Source organism: Manacus vitellinus, unplaced genomic scaffold (assembly GCF_001715985.3).
Source record: "Manacus vitellinus isolate BGI_N305 unplaced genomic scaffold, ASM171598v3 scaffold_22_pilon, whole genome shotgun sequence".
Classification (NCBI taxonomy): domain Eukaryota; kingdom Metazoa; phylum Chordata; class Aves; order Passeriformes; family Pipridae; genus Manacus; species Manacus vitellinus.
This window is the reverse complement of record NW_021939632.1, coordinates 6795861-6815175: the sequence shown is the minus strand read 5'-3', so window position 1 is coordinate 6815175 and position 19315 is coordinate 6795861. Positions and strand designations below refer to the sequence as shown.

The following is a 19315-nucleotide window of genomic DNA, read 5'->3' as shown; positions in this document are numbered from 1 at the left end:
TGATGTTGTGCTTTGTATTTTCTTCCATCTGAGTTCAGCTGGTCAAGATAAGGTGCAAATGCCCAGAGATTTAGGTAAGAGTTGTTGGTATTATGCTGTAAATTCAGAGATACAGAAAACTGACATGCATAAATGAAGCCACCTCCTAATAGGGGAAGAAATGTTTTTGCCTTTAGGTTTCTTTTCTCTTCCATAGTTGAGTAAAGGTTTGAACCATACAGCTTTACTTTAAATGAAATACATGATTCCAAAACAGCTGGCCTACTTAACGCTACTATGTAAACATCTGTTCAAATTCATGCATGCAAATAAGAACATCAGCTAGCAAGTCTCTTAGGCTCAGACTAGTCTTTATCAAGTCCTCCCAGAAAACACTGGGGTGGAGGCCAATGAGTGAGTGAAGTGGGAGGAAAGAGAATTCTTGAGCTTTTTTTGGAGAATTGATCCTTGGAGGAAAGATGGATGATGGAGAATACAAAAAAACCCCCATCTACATACAGAAAACTACATTTTTCAATATGCTTGCTTTAATGGAAGTTTTCTTTCCTATCTCTTTGTAGTGGTTTCCTACTTTATCAAATATTTTAGCAGCTTGTTTTGTAAATGGACTTTGTGGCAAATTTTTATCCTCCTCTATTCAAACCATCCTTTGAAAGTACCAAGGGTACCAGATCTGTTCCTACTGAACTAAATGGGATTCTTGACATTGACATGACTGGAAACAGGCCCAGGCCAGCTGTATGCCTCATTAGATACACAATTCTATAGCACCCTCTAAAATTCTGCTGAACTCACTCTTTCAAGCAAATAAAGCAAGTAAACTCAAAGGCCATGAAATGTCACTATTACATTTCAGCACTTAAACTGAGGCACCTGATGAATTAGTCATCTTCTTGCCAGGCATCTTAGAAAACTGCGGCCCCTGAGGGATTTCCCCTGGCCGTTACCACTTATTGCAAAGTCAAAGAGAGAAAGCTAAGGTTATTGTTTTGCCTGTGGAATCAAAATATGCTGAGAGTGCATGTTATTCCCCAGACTTAGAGGTTTATTGCGTTTCTAATTCACACCTAAGGTCACCATATGTCAAGTGAGTATGCATTCTGCTACCATGGCTACTATCATTGTTTTAACTCTAATGCTAAATAGTCCTAGATTGGAACAATATTGTCTTAGAAACAGCACAATTTAGTGCTCATACCAGTGGTTCCACCTTTGGGTTTGTCAGACTCTCCAAAATCATAAAAATGATTCGACCACTCTGGACCTTTGTTTTCACACCAGAATGTCAAAGAACTAAAAGCCCCGAACAAACAAAGTAAACAAAGCTAGTACAGTAACAACTGGGTCTTCTCTATTGAGAAACATTAATAAATTAATCAATCTTTGATCGAATTTCATTTAGCATTTAAAAATACACTATGAGGTTTGAAATCAGTTACTTGTGACCTGACAGGATGAGACCATGATGGCAATGCCGCTTCTGCATAATTCAATAATGTGAATTTGACCACACAATTGTCATTCCTTGTCATTTAAGGAGTCTCACAGTTAAGCAGCCATAATTGTCCTTTGGGTGTTATCTTAAATACATTAAAAAAGAAATTGAATGCTTTCACCACATTATAGTTGGGACATTTTTTCAGAGCTAATTTCTATGTCTGTGAATTATTCATAACACACTTCAAACAGGCTCTTCTGGATAAGGTAATTGACCTTGTCTGCATGAAGCACCCACTACCTTGCCTCGGGATAATTAAATCTACGATTTGGTCCATTATTCAAAGGTAATGTCTTTTCATTAGGTTAGGTAATATATTATCACTCAACTAGTCACCTAATTCTGCATTTAACGTATTCAAGTTTTCACTGTTTTGTCATAGGTTACACTCATCATAGCAATATCTCACATTTAGTAACAGTAAGACAGCATTCTCTTGATAAATGGAAGCAGGACTTTGAGGACTACAATTTCAAGATTTACTTGCATATTTGCAACCTCAGTTGGCTTTGTTTTTTCTGTGGGTAAAAGCAATAAAGGAGATCTACTCAGTAAAAACTAGTGTCAGATCAAAACTCAGGTACAACTATTTTACCAGGTGTCAGTAGTTTTGGAAATTCACATATTATTCAGTACAGAATTGTACTGAATTGTACAGAAACACTTATGTGCTGTAGAAAGATATGTTAAATTACATGCATTACACATATATGACTTCCACAGAGTTTTATTTTGCTGTGTAGAGAAACTCTTGGTTTGCCTGCCATCCAAGAATGCAATTAACAATGCTGGCTGTTGCTTAGGCTAGCTCTTAACCCTTTTGGCCTTCCTTGTAACAGTCTATTTTTAGGACTCAATTCCCTGCTACATATTCCCTCGAAAAATCTTGCTCAGTTAAGAACAAAGTAACTGATTAATTTTTGCATATGCATGGAGTGAAAACCTCTGACAGAAAGCTAAACAACTGAGCACCCAACTCTCTCCTGTGCTCCAACTACTTTGAAACACTTCAGCAGAATAAAGCAGTTCTGAATCTATTTTAGTCAGTCACTGTCAAAGTCCTCCTGCATGAGTAAACCCTTGAGTGGCACAGCGATCTGGAGGAGCTCCTGCATCAATCCCTCTCCTGGCTGCAGAAAATGGCCAGAGATGGTATTCTAATTTATATTGCACCACTCCAGTAACCAGGCTGAAAGACACTTCTCCACCCCCCTCTCCTCAACAGCGTGGGGGACACCTCTCTATTTTAAGAACAGAGTACTGTCTTTTTCAATCTATCAGCGCTTAAGTGTTTAGATGCTGATTGCAAATACTGCACTAACAACTATAGATGAACTTGTTAACTTCTCTACATATCTCAATTTTTAAAACGTTCCTGTATTTTGTAGTTTATTTTAGACTAAAGTGGAATTTAATGAAAGATGTAATAACCAAGGAGTTAATCCAGCATCTTGCTTGCCTAAATCCTTATAAATACATTGAATCCAGTGGAACTGATCCTGCATATCTTTGAGCTTTGTAATTTTTTAGTCAAATCATTCGTTACTGTAGCTTTTCTCACCCTGCCCATTAATAGAACGTTATGATTATGTTAGCTATTCAAAGCTTTTTAATCATGTTATACAAATACAATTCAGTCTATGAATTGTTTATCTTGATTAGACATTGTTTGAGTGTTCACTTAAAATTATGAAGCATTGTTTTAGAGTAGAAATAAAGACAAGGGCATCAAAAAGACTTCAAGGTGTTACAGTGAACACTTACTCTGAAGGCCTTTGGCTGAATTCCTATTTGCATGAATATTCAGGAACAATCTGTTCATGCCTCAGGAACAAAGAAAAAAATCTCAGTATCATAGTCCAGAGTAATATTAAAAAAAAAGGATTATGAAAATTGTGAAATTGAAATGAAATTCTAGTAGGACGGGCAGAAAATAGTTGACATTTATCAACTAAAAGAAAGTAGCCAAGGGAAATATTGTTCTTAGCAAGATTACCTGCAACTGGCCTGGCTGCTAAATTGTATTTCATAATGGTTGACTGCCTACCATTGTGTAACCACAGTTGTGTACTGCACATTGATGGCTCCTGTCGCTATAATATGGCTATGTTTACCCATTAGTTTCTGCTTTTGTGCCACAACCCAGTAACTATGATATTATAGTGGTTCTAATGGTCTGTTTCACTTTGTTCATTTACCTATTAATTTTGGCAATGGCATATTTCACGGAACATAAATTTCATCCTCTGAAAACATGAAAACCTGTAGTACAATATGGTCAGACAGATTCTGGAGCTTTGTACAGAAGTAAAATGAACTGTCCAGGGTGGCATTTTGTGAAGAACATACCTCCCTCTGGAGGCATAGGTTGTATCTAGGGTGATTACTTCAGCAGTAACAGGATGTAATTATTCACTCAATAAAATTCTGCTTCTATTAAGTAGGTACTTCTAATGTTCTGCAGATTGACTGGTGGCCCTAGCGTGGCTCACAGAGGTAGTAAACAAAATGTAACACAATCTTTTTGTCTGAATTCAGAACACAAGTGTGCAGTGGGAAGAAAGTGACCTAGAAAACTGTTGCTGCTTTGAACACGGAGACTCTGGGAAACAGGACCACAAAACAGAACTTGAAAAATTCTCATTGCAGGAGAACCTTTCCCTGCTTGGCGACAGATATTACAGTGGCAAAACAAATGGATCAAACTGACTTTTCAGAGCCAGAAAAAAAGCCAAAGGGAGTTGAAACAGAGCCTACTTCAGAAGAAGACCACTTGTCCTAGAATCTCACCCTCTGATGTTACATTAGCTTTCAGTCATAAAGATTTCTCTCCAAAAAACAACCCCTAAACTTGTGCCTCACAACAAAGTAGTTTCATGTGGATAAAATCTGAGAGCTTGAAATCACAGTGACAATGGGAGGAAAACAAATGCTAATGTAAAAAAAGCCTTTAGCTCAAAGCCAAAAAGAGTAAAACTACTCCTCTTACACTAGACCTGATAATGATCCAGCTAGTTCACTCTTCCCCTAGTAGCAGAAGGGCAAGGCACAAGAGGTACCTGTATAAATCCCACACTTGGAGTACAAGACTTCAGAGGTGTTCATCTGGGAGGAAATACTCTTCTTAAGGTTATTTATGTGGCTGCATGAATTTGGCCAGTGGTTTTAGAGTGGTACATTCAAATTAATCTAATGGCCCATACCAGTTTCAGGCCAAATTGGCATCAGTTGCTGCTAACCAAGAAATCTACCTGTAGAGGAAAACTACATAGATTAATTGGTTAACCTTTCTAAACACTAATGTTAAAAAAAAAAAAAAAAACAAACCAAAAAAAAGTCTTCTTCTGGGACTTTTGAATTCTGCTCTTGAGTGCAAAGAAGGCTCTTGGTGTTCCTTTGAGTCCTGGACAGCTCATGTGGGAATATACCCCTTGGCTAAATCAGTCTGAGCCTTTCTCCTATCAAAGGGGCTTGGAAAAAAAACAGGCTCAAAAGCTTTTTCCTTTTTATTCTCAAAATTTCTGGCCCAGCAGATATCAAAAAAGCTTCTCTAAAGAAGGTTTTTAAAGTGTTATTTTCTTTCAGGTCACCACATCTTTCTAGGTACTTGTCAACTTTCAGCGAAATCTAGTCCTCTGCAAATCAGTCCAAGTTGGGGGCATATAAACAATTCTCAAAAAAAACATGCTTCTTGGCAGTGGAAGAATTACACACCTTTGTTTCCCCAGGGTCTGGAGACTTTTACTCCAAGCTTGCTTACTCTTAGCAGACACCTAGAAGAGCTATTTTTATGCTTCCCTTTAACACCAGAAAGTTCATATAAGAGTAATTTAATGTTTTACTTTAAGAAGGTTTTTATTCCACTGCTATTTGAATCCCAAGCACGAAGTAATCTCAAAATATAGCCTTCAGCTGATCCTCATTGTTTCTTTTCTCCTGTCTTTGCCTTCACACTTTCAAATACAGAAAATTCATTTTCCATAGGTTATCTTCACACTGTAATGGGGGTAAAATTTCTGGGCTTCAGATTAACAAGCAATGAATCTGAGCTCTAACTTAATCTATACAGAGTAAAAATGTGACTCCTTTTTCCACGTGCTTACATTTTCTTCTATGTGCACTATATGAATAAGTTATGCCACTGATCATTTTGTGTATAGCCTATTAACACCTCTCTTTTCCTGGATAGGTCAGACCAATTAAAACAAAATCAAAGCATAGGGGTTCCATCCCATCTGATTTTCTGCAAGTGCCTTACTGGGAACATACTTTAAAACAGGGGTCAAATGAACTGAAAACAACCATAAAACTGAGAGTTTACAGCCCCAAATGCTTTTCTATCCTAAAAAATAATGTAAATAGAAATGTAAATCACTATTGCTCCATTCATGTGGCATAATAGTAGAAGAGGTCAGCTGAGAACTCTTCCACCTCTGTGACTTAATCTGCTATTCTCCAGAATCAGAAGATTCTATGCACTTACCCAAATTATACAGAGAAATTAGTTTAATGTCAGTAAGACAGTCTGAGTCCAAGATGCTCAAAGTAAGACAGCTGAAGGAAGCAGACAAAGGGAAGTGTGATGAGAACACACTCCCCACTGCGGCTCTAATGAGGGAGAAGGAACAATTTTCTGCTCAGGCAGCAATCCTGCTTTCTTTCTTGGATAGTGGACAGGTTGCTGTCATAGCTAATGACTCATTAATATAACAAACCATGGATTAGCTGTTTGTTTCTAGTCACCATTATTTATTAATTGTAAACAATATGCTGAGTCCTGCAAACTAAAAAAAAATAAAAATAAAATATACTATCACTGCTCACAATTAAGGAAATGCTGGCTGGAATAGCCTGAAATAATCCTGTAATTCTTTTCTTCAAACTCTGTGGATGAATAGTTTATACAACTGAGTTTGTCAAGCCAGGGGTATAATTAAGACATGTTTGGTTCTGTCATACATGTGCATGTCATAAAACTATCCATTTCCAAACTGTCATTTGGACTGCAGAATTCCCTGAACTCAACGCTTTGTCATTGCCCAGCTGGGAGCACTTCACTATCTCACAGGTGTCACAGGCTGAGCAAAAGATATTATCAACTTTACTCCAAACTAGAGGTTTTTGGGATCAAAAGTCCCAAACTAACAGGTTACAGAGGTTAAGTAAACACCTTGCAGCATCAGTTCACAGCACTGACTTCCTTGCACCACCACCAATAATAGTGCATGCAATGAATTCCAGAATCCAGGCTCAAAATCTGTTGTCTACATTTATATTACACTTACCTGTCCTATGTGCCTTCATAGTCAAGCTTCCTTTATATTGGAAAAGATCATTTCTATGTCAGCAAAACATAGTAGATCTATTCAGTTTGGAGTGACAAATTTCTTTTGTAAATGAACCATAGAAGGTCTTTTAAAATAAAATAAAAATAAAAATAATAATAATAAAAAAAGTATTTTTCCAAAACTGCTCCTTAGACTTACAAAAAAACCCAAACATTCAAGGGAGGAAAAAACCAAACAAACCACCACAAAAAGCAATAGAAATGTCCAGCATCAGCAGAAGAATGGAGGATGTATTCCATAGAAGCAAACAGGAGTTACCCATACAAGCTCCTTCCTCACTACTCTATCAGTCCCCACTGTGAGAAGCATTTTTAAACTCACTTGACACATTGTGTCTAAAGAAAACACAGATAATGGTGCTCTAGTGTTCATTGGAGCAATCCTGGGAGACTCATATCCTTTTCGTGTCACTCCAGGCACCATTATAAGCCTGCCCTCACCTGCAGAGGGGTTCAAAGAGGGAACACAGTTTCCTTCCACCAAGTTAGAATCCATTCAGTGTATGACTGAGCAAGGATTTCTTCCCATGTTTTTCCTGTTATTTTGCCTCTTGGCTGCATTTCCCTCTCAGAGAAACACAACAGGACCGCATGAGAAGTAGTGCAAGTAGCTGCTATTCCTTCCCTGGCAGATATAGCATACTGTACCTCACTGCCAGTCTGGAGAGATTGTATAGGGCAAGGGAAAGAAAGGGTCAGAAATGGGAATAATGATATTTCCATTACTCACAGATGCATGCATGCAGGATGCCAAGTTACCTGACTCATGAAACAGGTTTTTTATTCTGCTAAGACCATCTGCATTATAATCAGCTGCACACTAAAACCAACATAGCATCTTTAAAAATGGCCTCTGCATCTCTCCCTCCAAATAAGGGAGTATGTGGCATTGCTATGGTGAACTCTGTTCAAAAAGTCTCTAAATACAGCACAAGTTATCTAAAATAGTGCTTGTGAGAGAAGCTGTCAGCACGGCCACTTTGGAGGGGAGAGACAAGGTATGGTGATGGACACACAGATGGCAAGTCAGTCAAGAAAGGGATTCTACTTACTCAAGAATAATCACTGCATACAATCTACACCTACCACCTACCCACCACTCCTTTCAACATGAGCCACTTTTTGAGGGCGGACTGCCCTGTTCTGTGTTATTTTGTGCAATGACAAATAGTCTTCTGGTAATGCAATAACAATTTAAAGTTATTTTGTGCAAGAACAAATAGTCCCCTGGTAGTGCAATAGCAATTTAAAGTCCCTGGAATGATAAATTGGAAATTATACTTAAAAGGCATAAAATAATAGTGAGCAAAACCCCATTGGTAAATGACTGCTTGTTATGGGTCATTTGAGATCACCTCATGATACATCTACGTAAAATGATTCATCAGAATCCAGGTTTCACACTCCTTTCTCCATAAAGATTTACACTGCTCTAAAAAGTGGTGTCCCTATTATATGAAACCTTGGTGCAAACCACATCTCAAAAACTGTGGGCACTTCAGTTGAAAAAAAATACTAGAGCTAGTGAAAGTCCAAGAAGAGTAAGAGCACTGTAAAAACACTGGATGAGCACAAAACTCTGTTTCACTGCATACTGCAATACAAGAACTCACTGCACTGAGCAAAATAGCAGTCAAAACCACATTAAAAACCCCACAAATGTAGTTCTGTAAAACAGCAAGTGAGGAACTCTTGGAACTTGCTTTCTTAGGTGGTTACAGAGACAGGCAGCATAATAAAGTTCAAAATGTGATTAGATAAGTTTATGAAAAACAGATCCATAGTAGATACTAAAAGGGATTGGCAATAGCATAAACTCTAATGCCCTTAATTGAGCAACGGTGGGTGATGGGGACATATTGAGGGATGTGCTGAAGACACCAGACTTGTGTTCTCACCTTAAGCTGCATCTCTCCAGCAGCCTCTATTGGAGGCAGGACCCTGAAGGACATTTCTTAGCAGCTTTGACATCACTGGTCTCATATGGGACCAAGGAGGGAGTGTGCACAGACAGAGTTCTAGCAACATACAGGGCTAGAGCTTGAAAGACATTGAACTGTCTGAGCAGCAGAATTAAATCTTAAGTCCAAATTCAGAAATTAGGACATGTTCCCTGCTGTGAGGTAGCACTACATCTTTCCCTCTAATAGGGAGTTACAAAATGCAAATGCAGTGGTTCACCAGTGAGGGCTAACAGATGCCTGACATAAGGGGTCACAGAGCTCGTGATGGCACATGGTGCAGCCTGACACTGAGATATGGGACTAGCTGGGAGGGAAAGGGGAGAAGGGGAGATGGAAACCTGGTCACAAGTCATGTAACAGTGGGACTTGACAGACCATAAGAGGGATAGGCAGGAAGATCAGGAAAGAGGTGAGTAGCTTAGGGGGGATGCTTGAAATCTAAGCCTGAGGTTGTTATTCTACTAGAAAGAGAAAAATAAAGAAGAAGGCAGGAAAACCCCACCACCTACAAACATTCCTATTTATTTGATTTTGCTCTAGGACTGATCTTTTCTCAGTCCCTGCCTACATAAATGTACTATGAACTTGACAGACTGTCAGCCAACTATTGTAAAGCAAGCTATCCTGCCACTGATACAGCCGTCAGTGCTAAGTCCTTGATAAGGTGGATGTGAGGCAGATTCACAAATGTTAAGCATTTGAATACATCTACTGCTTCCAGAAAACTGAGCAAATTCAGTCAGATCCAAGGGTTTACTCAGTTAATAAAGTGTTTTCATACCTTCAAACATCTTGTATGTTAACAGTTTAATAAACGTGCATGGGCACACAAGCATCTACCCTTGCACACATACTCTTTTCCTAGGTATTGCCTGAAATGCTCCATAAAGAAAGGAAATCAAAGACCTAGGGGGCTACATTTCTTTTCATAGTCTCAGAACACAGACAGCACATTTAGAGGTAGCCCAAGCTTCCTGCCCACCCCCCTCCTCTCCTCTTAGCTTGACTTGGTCTCTACATCTAAGGATAAGGTGGTGGTAAAGTCTGCAATCTTTTCCTAAGAGTGTGGATGACTTTCCTAATTAATGCCAACTGTCAGATTTGCTCTGGTTGTGTGTCTCTCCAACAGATATGGAAAAGTCATGAGAAACTTGCAATAACCGGTCATATAAGTTTCATTTGCCAGCACCATAAGAAAGCCAGCTCTTTCTTTGATGAACAGACATCTACTCTGATGTTCACAAACCTTCTTAAAATCTGTCTGATGGCAGAGATGTACAAAAATGCAGTTCAGGGCAATTTAATTTTTGCTTTCAAAGACATGCTTGCAGCTAAACCATACTATGACAGTGAGAACTGATAAGGCTGTTCCAGACAGCAGGAGGTGGAGATGAGTAAACTCCTTTGCCAACTGCCAGATTGCATGTCTGACACACTGCAGATGTAAATCCAAGTAACTCAATGGGGATACTACGCTCAATCACACCCGCTGGGGATGTGCCTGTGTCTTCAGGGCAAGAGAGAATATAAAGAGAAGAAAGACAAATTCCTTGATATAAACTGGAACAACTTTATGTAATCCAGAAGCCTTCCTGGGTTTCTCTCTGAGGCAGTCCTGCGTGCCTTGCTTGTCCCTTTCCCCCATGTCAAAGCTGTGAAAGCCAAAATTACTGTGTAACAGCATACAGCTTTTTTGGAGAGTAACACTACCAATGCAAGAGGAAAGAGAATTCTTTTTATTGCTTCTCTGTGAAACGCGATAGTGTTTAGGTCCGGAAGACAAAGATTTGGTGTGTTGGTGCTATTAGTTGAAATATCCTAATCATGTGTTCCATCTCCCTGATTAAAAAAAAAAAAAAAACAAAAAACAAACAACCAAATGAAAGGAAGCTTAGAAATGGATTAGATTTCTTGAAGGAAGGGGAAATTTTATAGCTTTCTGTCAAGATCAGATGTACCTCTGGGATATGCCTTTCCATCAAGCATTCACCACTGGGCTCAGTCCAGAGGTATTAGTGAGAGGTGATATTGAGCAAACCGGACTAAGTCAGGTAACGTTTCTTTCTGGCCTATGAAAGCAATATTGTCATCAATACGTGTGCATCGTATACCAGCTTCTGAAGGAAGATCTGAAGTGTGGTTTATTAACTGCATTTACACATTATGGCAACACAGAGAGAATGTAGTGCTTCAGGCATCCAAAAGCCTAGGCCAAATCAAGAAACAAAACCCAAGAGTTTTGATCTTTGTTCTGTTGCTCTGACCCCAAATCAAACTCCCTCCAGTCATTTCTGGATATAAACAACACAGATGAGAACCTTCTGCAGCGAGTCCAGCAAAATACCTTAAAGTTATTCACACTTGTAGCTCATATTCAACTTTAGGAGCGGAAATTCTTTAAGTCTTAGAGTTCTTCAAGACACCTGGGTCTCTAGGCTCTTCTATAATATACTAGCAGTTCACCTTAAAATTAACATCAATTAATAGAGCTTTTAAGACTTTGAGGAAAGCAATGCCTTTCTAACATTTAAAAATACTTAATACTCAGCTAAGAACAAATTACCCTTATTTTGTGATTTCAAGGACTGAAACAATTTATTTTTGAGCACGTTCCACAACTTGCCAAACTTAAAACATTAGAATACTGAGAAAGTTCAGGATGAAAATTCGAAAAATTGTAAGTGTAATTATAACGTATACAAAAGGAAGAAAAAAAGAGGAAAAAAATGGCAGTGTCTGCCACATGTGCAGCACTGGATTGTTATTTATTATTATTATTATCTCTCAGATGAAGTTGTTGTAAATAGTAATGAGTTGTGTAACTCTTGTGTGGCCAACTGTCAGGACCACAGTGGCACTATACCAACTGCAAAGGCGCAAGTCAGAATGCTGGACACCATCCCCACGTCCTCTCCTTTGAAGGATCTGAGTCACAAATTTGGTCCTTGACAAGTGGAGAACAAGCTGCCTGTCAGGAACCATCTTAGCCAGTCTGCCTATTGTTTGATAACTTTAGCCCTGAAGATGGACAGTTTGCATACTGTCAATTTACACAAGATTATAATTATTTTTTTTACTAAGGTTTGGATTCTTAAGAAGTGTCCCTAGCTTTAGAGAGGTCCCACATTCAAGGGGTGTCTCAAAACACACTCAGAGTGTATGTTCCTGCATACACATGACCAAATACCTCACAGAATGTGCAAAAATCAAAACACATGCAGACCTGCTCTAATACTGTGGTGGTCATCCTTAAAAAAACATTTCTGAAATAATTCCTGTGGAATTTTATCTTTATAACATGTCAGTTGTGGTGTGGGATACGGAAGTCAGCAACACTGAAAGCATGTGTAAGACATCAATTCCCCCTCTTTATGAGCAGGTATGCCTGCATTTTGTTTTCCCTTTGTGCTCTACCCTGAGTGCTGATATTAACATTTCATTCTTTAAAAAAAAATTAGCTATACAAGCAGTTCTTGGCTGGTAAAACTGATAATAACAAAAGACATAACTCACAGCTTTTAAAAGTAAACTGACTGTAAGGCATCTGATTACTGGATCCATAAACATTCAGTGTTATAGTAACTTTTTTGAAACCAGGAGGGTTTTTGATACATCTCATTAGGCAATGTGTTTTTAACACAATAGGAAATCCCATTGCAAGGTCCCCTTCAGGCTTTCCGTGGGATGTCTTCTACACTACTAACAAATGTAAGAGTTGCTAATAATCAAAGAATCACCAGGACCATACAGACATTACAAGTAACCAGAGGAGACTTTGAAGACAGTCGGAAGCCTGCCCTTAATGTCATTCATCTCTCTGGATAAGTAAATGTAAAATTCTGACATCAGAGTTGAGTAGAAGGCAGACATTCAGAGTAGCCACTGGAAATTTGGTACTGCAGAGAAACACAAATAGATCAGATCTTCTGCTTCCTTTTTTCTGCTGCATTAAGTCAGGGCAAATTATGTATTCCTTCTATCGCAAGGGCAAAGCTAGCTTTGGTCCAGAAACTGTACTACCAAACTGTACTTAAACATCATTTTCAGGGCTGTGGTTCTCGGAAGAGGGTACACCCCTCCCCTTCATAACATTAATAGTCTGGAAGCATTTGGGTACTTTTTATATTTAATATAAAGATAGAAACAGTAAATTAATAAGCACATCTCTTTGCCAACAGGTAAATAAAGTTTTTGTGGTTTCTAGGCAGCACTTTCCATTGTAGAAGTTTTCAGGGTCTGTGCACACATGAATTTAGGGACTGGAAACTCCCCTGCAGAGCTCATACACTCTTGCACCAGAGGACAAGAACTGCACAGAAGTATCCAAGAAATTAAAAGGTTTTTCACTCCATTCTATATTACTACTATTAATTTTGTGTTTGGTTGGTTGTTTTTTTTCTTCTCTTCACTTGCAGTGTGGCCTGTACCTGCTGTGCAATCAACAAGAGTTAAGAAGGAAAGATTTGGGATCGTGGCACTTACTCGGGGTATTCAGGAGACGTGACTTTTTGCAGTGGTAGGCTGCCTCCTGCTCGCAGTTCTCTGCACTGCTTATCACGGCTTCCAGCTGCTCCGCGCTGCTGTTGTAGCTGAAGGACATGGTGTACGGCTTCTCCCGGTCAGCTCCTTGGACTCTGGTTAGCCCTGTGCTGTTGTGCTGCACTGCAGTCCAGATCTTATCTTCTGTTAAATGAAAAATGATTGAATGGGAAGTTAAAAGCCAAACCCTTTCAACAAGCCGGGAACAAAAACCCAATTGAAATCCAATGTTTTACTGCATTGAAGAGAGTATCAGCAGGACCCTGGGCTCCAAAATGGTTACTCTGTAATGAAGACCAATAGGTCTTCATTAAAGGTCAACGTGACCCACAGAGATGTTTCTCCCTGAACCAACTCAAACACTACGGTGCCTGCTGAGCAAGAGAGAACCTACAAGCTTCCCGGGAACCACAGGAGATCTTCAGCATCTTCTATTGCCAGGTATCTGAATAAAATTAGATACCTTTCAGCTACCTTTATCCCTGAGAGAAAAGACATAATAGTATGGCTCATGGGGGTAACAGTCATCTTTTGCAAACATATCTGTACCTGAGAGAACAGTCCATGCTGTCGTAACAATAAATGGAAGTAGAGAACTGCAGCTGATGATCTTGCACAAACTCACCACAATCAGAAAGCAGTTTCTTGCCAGAAAGCTAAAACTGAGTATGTTCTTACCGCCCAGCTGGAAGTCAGATCACTCATTTTACTCAGTTCTGATTTTTCTACATATAAGTTGAGTGATGTCCTACTTGGATGATGGTACAGAACACCATATGACTCGGCATCTGTAGTTAACTAAATATTGATGCTTTTCCATGCTGGTGAGCCCATTCTCATTTCCTTCATTACATTTACTGGCAGAGCAAGGGATTTTGTAAGTGAGAGAAAGTAGAATGTAGGCTTAAGCACAACCTGCACCCTTACAACCTAGCTCACGACCAGCATTGGGGTTGGCATGATAATGAGAACATCACACTTAGGAGCAATCAGCTTAGCAGGCAGGTTTTTCCTCAGCTGGTTCTGGGATAGCAATAAGCAAGGTAGTAAGGACAACTAGAACATCTGGTTTTTGAGCTGGCCTGGAGTTAAAGGCAAACTCTTCAACAAGGATTCACAGGACTGAGCCCTGCATGTGCCCCACACTATTACTAATAGTCACATCCAGTAAATTCCCTCTTTATCAAAGACCCTGCTTGCCTAGGGAGGATACAAGATATCAAGAGGGCAAAAATTTAAGGCAGTAATTTCTTATCACCTGATGAGAGGGAGATTTCAATCTCACTTGCAGAAACATACAGACAGTTACAGAGGAAGAGGCGAGATTGAGGCAAGAGATTTCTATTTTGTTATTTAAGCTTCATCTTTGAAATCCTAGATAACACTGAATAGGATCTTTTCTAAGCTGATCTTAAAAACTGTGCATTTAAAGATTCAGATGGTTTTACCAGATTACCTGGCCTGAGTTCTTGCAGAGCATGAGCTATCCAGTTACTCCCCAATACACTGGCATAATGAGCCCAGTAGCTCTGTGCCCACTGCAAGGCATTGCAGTCGAAGTATTTTTCGTTGAGCTACAAATATCCAACAGATTAGTTCAACAGAATGCTAATAGGTGTATAAAAATCCTAAATGGACTATCTGTGCAAAGACACTGAGATGATTTAATGAATTGTCATTATGGAGGCATTCAGATGACAGGCAAGTAACAACAACCATCTGGAGACTATTTAAAGAGGTTTGTTCCAAGACATGGTGCAAGTTAGAGAGAAATTAACTGACATTAACTGTAAGAACAGTTTACACAGAGTAAACCACACATTCACTCACAACCTTCTCATAATTTCTGTCATGGTAGACAGAAAGTTTGCTCATAGATCTGCAATTCTGTGGTTCTTATTGACTTCACGATGCTGCTTGTGGATCCTTTGAATTTGAGCTCAAAGAAACATTGTTGCAATGTGTGATACACAAAAGTTAGATTAAAGTCATAAGAAATACTACAATTTGTTGCTTGTAATGCCTGTCCCAGTGGTTGTAATCACAGCCAACACTTTACCCTCTACAATCCTGCACATATATTGCTTTCAACACAATATAATTCAATGACTTTGTAACAGACATCTTGTACATCTTGAAGTAGTGATTCTTATCAGCCAGTCTCTCTCTATTCTTTTGTTCTCTCGAGGCAATATTGACAAGAACAGAGTAGATTTTTCAGAAGCAGTTGAGGATGAGTTAACTTTCCTCTCACTGAATCTGGTAGAAGTTTAACCTCTGCCTTAACTGAAATATCTACCAAAAAGACAAACACTAAATTGTTGATAATGTGAGACATAAAACCAGGAGATGATGGAATAAACTGTTTGCTAAATTCCAGGTGGACAGTCAGAAGCACTTCCCTGCTGAGAGTTCTTAACATAATTTTAAGAAAATGCAATGCAAATCAATGCTTACAATAGTGACTACAGTGCTGCTCAGGAAGAACAGCAGCCTAAGGCTAGAGTTTCAGTGGTTAACACTAATGTACTTTCCAGGTTGTGCACCGATAAAGTGTTGTGTGGGTACGTGAAAAGTCAAAAGCATCAACATCTAGTAATTTAGAAGCAAAAAAGGGTTACTAGGAAAAACTTAATAAAATAGCATAGCATAAAACTGTCTTCTCAAAAACCATTGGAAATTTAATTAATTGACATGTTTGAAATGAGGTTGGATAAGACATCAGCAGATATATTAGCAGCAAGCACTCATTAACAAGTGTGTTGAACAGGCAATGTGACAGGTCTTACTCATATTTTCCTCTATGATTTTTCATTAATTTTCACAGTCTTGTTATCATTACAGCTGCACTCAGCTGTCCCTCTGAGATCTAAACTTTGACATTCAAGAATTGCATTTAGATCTTTTAGAAATAAGCTAACCTGTTTTCCATCCTCCAGTTTATACAGGGAAAAGGAAAAAACAAATTAAGTTTCTTTCTGTGCTCAAATTAATTGTGATTTAGCAAGTACTTCAGAATGGAGTTAAAAAAGTTATAGCAGATGAAAAGAATCCTGGAGTTACATTTCAGAGATTTCCTAATCTACACATGCCTGATCTGTTACACTTAAAACTTCCACAGATTAGATCTGTGCTTTGCTAGTCACTTCAAAGTTTCCCTCTTTGCTTCATCTTTGAAGTAAAAGTAACCATCAGTTCAGCTTCTCAAAAAAGATCTATGTTTGTCTCACTGATCTAGTGAAAGGAAAGTAACAGCCACTAGCAAGCAAACCTCAGATCAAATGGGCGGGCGGCTCAACACAACACAGATGCACAACAAAAGAGCTGGTGGTAACAGGGTAAGAGGAGAAAGAGAGAGGTTTTCAGCCATCTCAGTTATGCTTCTTCCCATTTCCTAGGGAAAGAATAAGTACTTCTCTTTTAGAAAGAGGAACATGAGGTGTAGAGGGGTTAGGTAAGGCACACGAAGTCACATACAAACTGCTGGAAGAATAAATGATTACATTCACATCACAATAAAAAAGTTGGAGAAAGTTCCTTCTTTCTAAAGGATGCCCTTCTGTTTACATGCAGTAAATGAGCCTGAAAATGACTTTAAATTTAGTTTGCTTTGGATAGAGTGGGAGAGCCAACACTGCTCCCACCTGAACCTCCACTGACTGAGGGAGAAGTAACTAAGAGCTGGAGGGCAGGAAACCCTTGAACCATTCCAAGACAGCAACGAGACCATCACACCTGCTTCCATAGATCAGAAAAACACTCAAAAATAATCCCAGAATTTCTTCTGAAGACCATCACCTTTCAGATCAAGTCTTAGGGTTTATTCAAATACCATTTTCTCCAACTCAAACCTGGCATAATTTAGAAAAATGATCATTCTGTTTTCTCAAATTCACTTGCACAAGTTCTGCTAGGGTTGCTCTCAGAATAAATGCAAGGAATTACACGCTTACTGCTCAATCCCTGTGTACTCTGAAGCCTACTGAGAACAGTCTGTGAGCTGGCGCTTCAGGCATGGTTAAGGACCTATGTATGACATGGAGCTGCAATCTGGACATGCACACAGATCACTATAACTAGAAAGCAGTGCAACAGCTGTCTGCAACTTTGCTTCATGTTTTGCATGTCTTTACAGAGGCACATCTCTGCACCAATAACACTTACAGTTTTTGAAAGTGAGGCTTCAAATACTGTTCCTATTTCATAATTCAAGGATTTTTTTGTTTGTTTTGTTTTTAATTTCTGCTCTGTTTTGTTTACATTATATTTTAGGCAGTGACACTGTAATCACAGATGCAAACCAAGCTGAAAACTGTTAAACTAGACAGATAAATTTCTTGTTTCGCTTATTTCAGTGCAGAAGTTATCATTGTATTTTTACATCTGTCCATACCATGTTTTTTTCCTGTTTACTCAACTTAACAAGCTCTTCTTGCACTTGTGAATCTGCACTGAGAATTAAAAAGCTGCGCTCCAGGCATAGATTACTGTTTATTTTTATCTTCCATTATTCCGCTTTATTATTTTGTTGCTTTCTCAGCTTGGTACAATTTCAAACTACACACAAGCTGAAAGTCATTCAAAACCAAATAGGAGAGTGCAGCCACATCCTCTACTGCATAACCTGGAAGAGTTTATTGTAGCCTTAAAAAGAGGATTTCCTAAATGTTTGTTAAATTGTTTCCATAATTCAAAGGTGACAATGCTTTAATTTCAAGGCAATGCTACAGCTTTGCACCTTCACAGTTTTCTTTAATGGTCCAATTCACTAGGATATTATGCTGTCTGTATTTGGCCCTAGGAGATGCTTTTACAGCATGGAACTGCAATGCATTAAGCACATTTTAGACTCTCTGTCTAGCCTCACCCATAGTTGTATCATCTTGCTGGAAACCTCCAAGTTGCTTTTGACTGCACACAAATTAAATTATGGGAAATTAGAGCAGCTGGAAAACTGGCTTTCAATGAATTCTGTATTGCCTAATTCTCATTTTTATTCTTCAACTTGAACTATCCCTGTAGAGCACATTCCACCCATACAAACTGCATCATTCCTTTGTGATTTAGGAGGTTTGTCACAAAACAAGATTATTCAGACTGATTAAATTGCCAACAAACCAAACATATGGTAAATGCTACATGAGAGAGAGAAAAATAACTCTCAGAGCTCATACAATGCATTTGTTTCATGGTGCTCTACATTGAATGCCAAATTTTATCCTGAACGCTGTACCTATAACTACAAGAATTACCACCAAAAAGGCAGATTCTCCTCCTTAAACACTGTACTGTTCTAAGCTATAGTAGCAGTTTAAACCCTGCTGTAATACACACTTCCTTCAAAGGATATAAAAAGACCCGTTTCTTGTCACAAGCAGCTTTAGTTCACTGATTCCAAGGAAATGTTTTCCAAGTCTTCTATGAAAGCCATCCATTACTATTTTTTACCTATTTTTTTTTCCTGCTGGTTGGCCTAGCAATACATGTTTCTGCTGTTTGTTTTGTGCTCATCAGCCTCCTCCTAAATTCTGATTTAGCCACTTCCATCCAGTGCAGAGGCAGTGCAATGCATCTCCACTGAAAAAATTCAGGATGGGGTATGCGGGGATGGTTCCAGTCACCCCAGTCTTGCATGCGGCCCACTCTCTGACAGTACTGGCAGACTGCACCTGCCAGTGTGCTTTCCTCAGGGTTGCCCATGCCTGGAATCCTTCACTGTCTGTAAATCCTTCCTGGAAGTCAGTAACTGGCTCTAGGAAGGCACCAGACCCTCAGGTCCACAGACCTGCTGTCCCAGCACTGGGTTTTCAACTCTCCTACACCCCAGACATGAAGTTTGCTCACTCTGAGCCCATGTTCAAGCCAACTCTGTCAGCAGAATGGCCATGCCAGGCAGCTCTGATGGATGAGAATGAGACATCTCTTCCACGGCCCTTTGCACCATGTTGTGCTGAAGCCCAGAGACAG

General features: G+C 39.1%; 1 protein-coding gene across 1 annotated transcript in view; it reads right to left on the bottom strand.

The window, feature by feature from the left end:
• Positions 1-19315, bottom strand: part of CNTNAP5 (contactin associated protein like 5) — a 279536-nt gene that overhangs the window by 65455 nt on the left and 194766 nt on the right. Inside the window, exon 13 of the mRNA XM_018072602.1 lies at positions 13292-13492. Coding sequence (XP_017928091.1) covers positions 13292-13492 — 201 coding nt within the window. The remainder of the gene's footprint in view (positions 1-13291; positions 13493-19315) is intronic.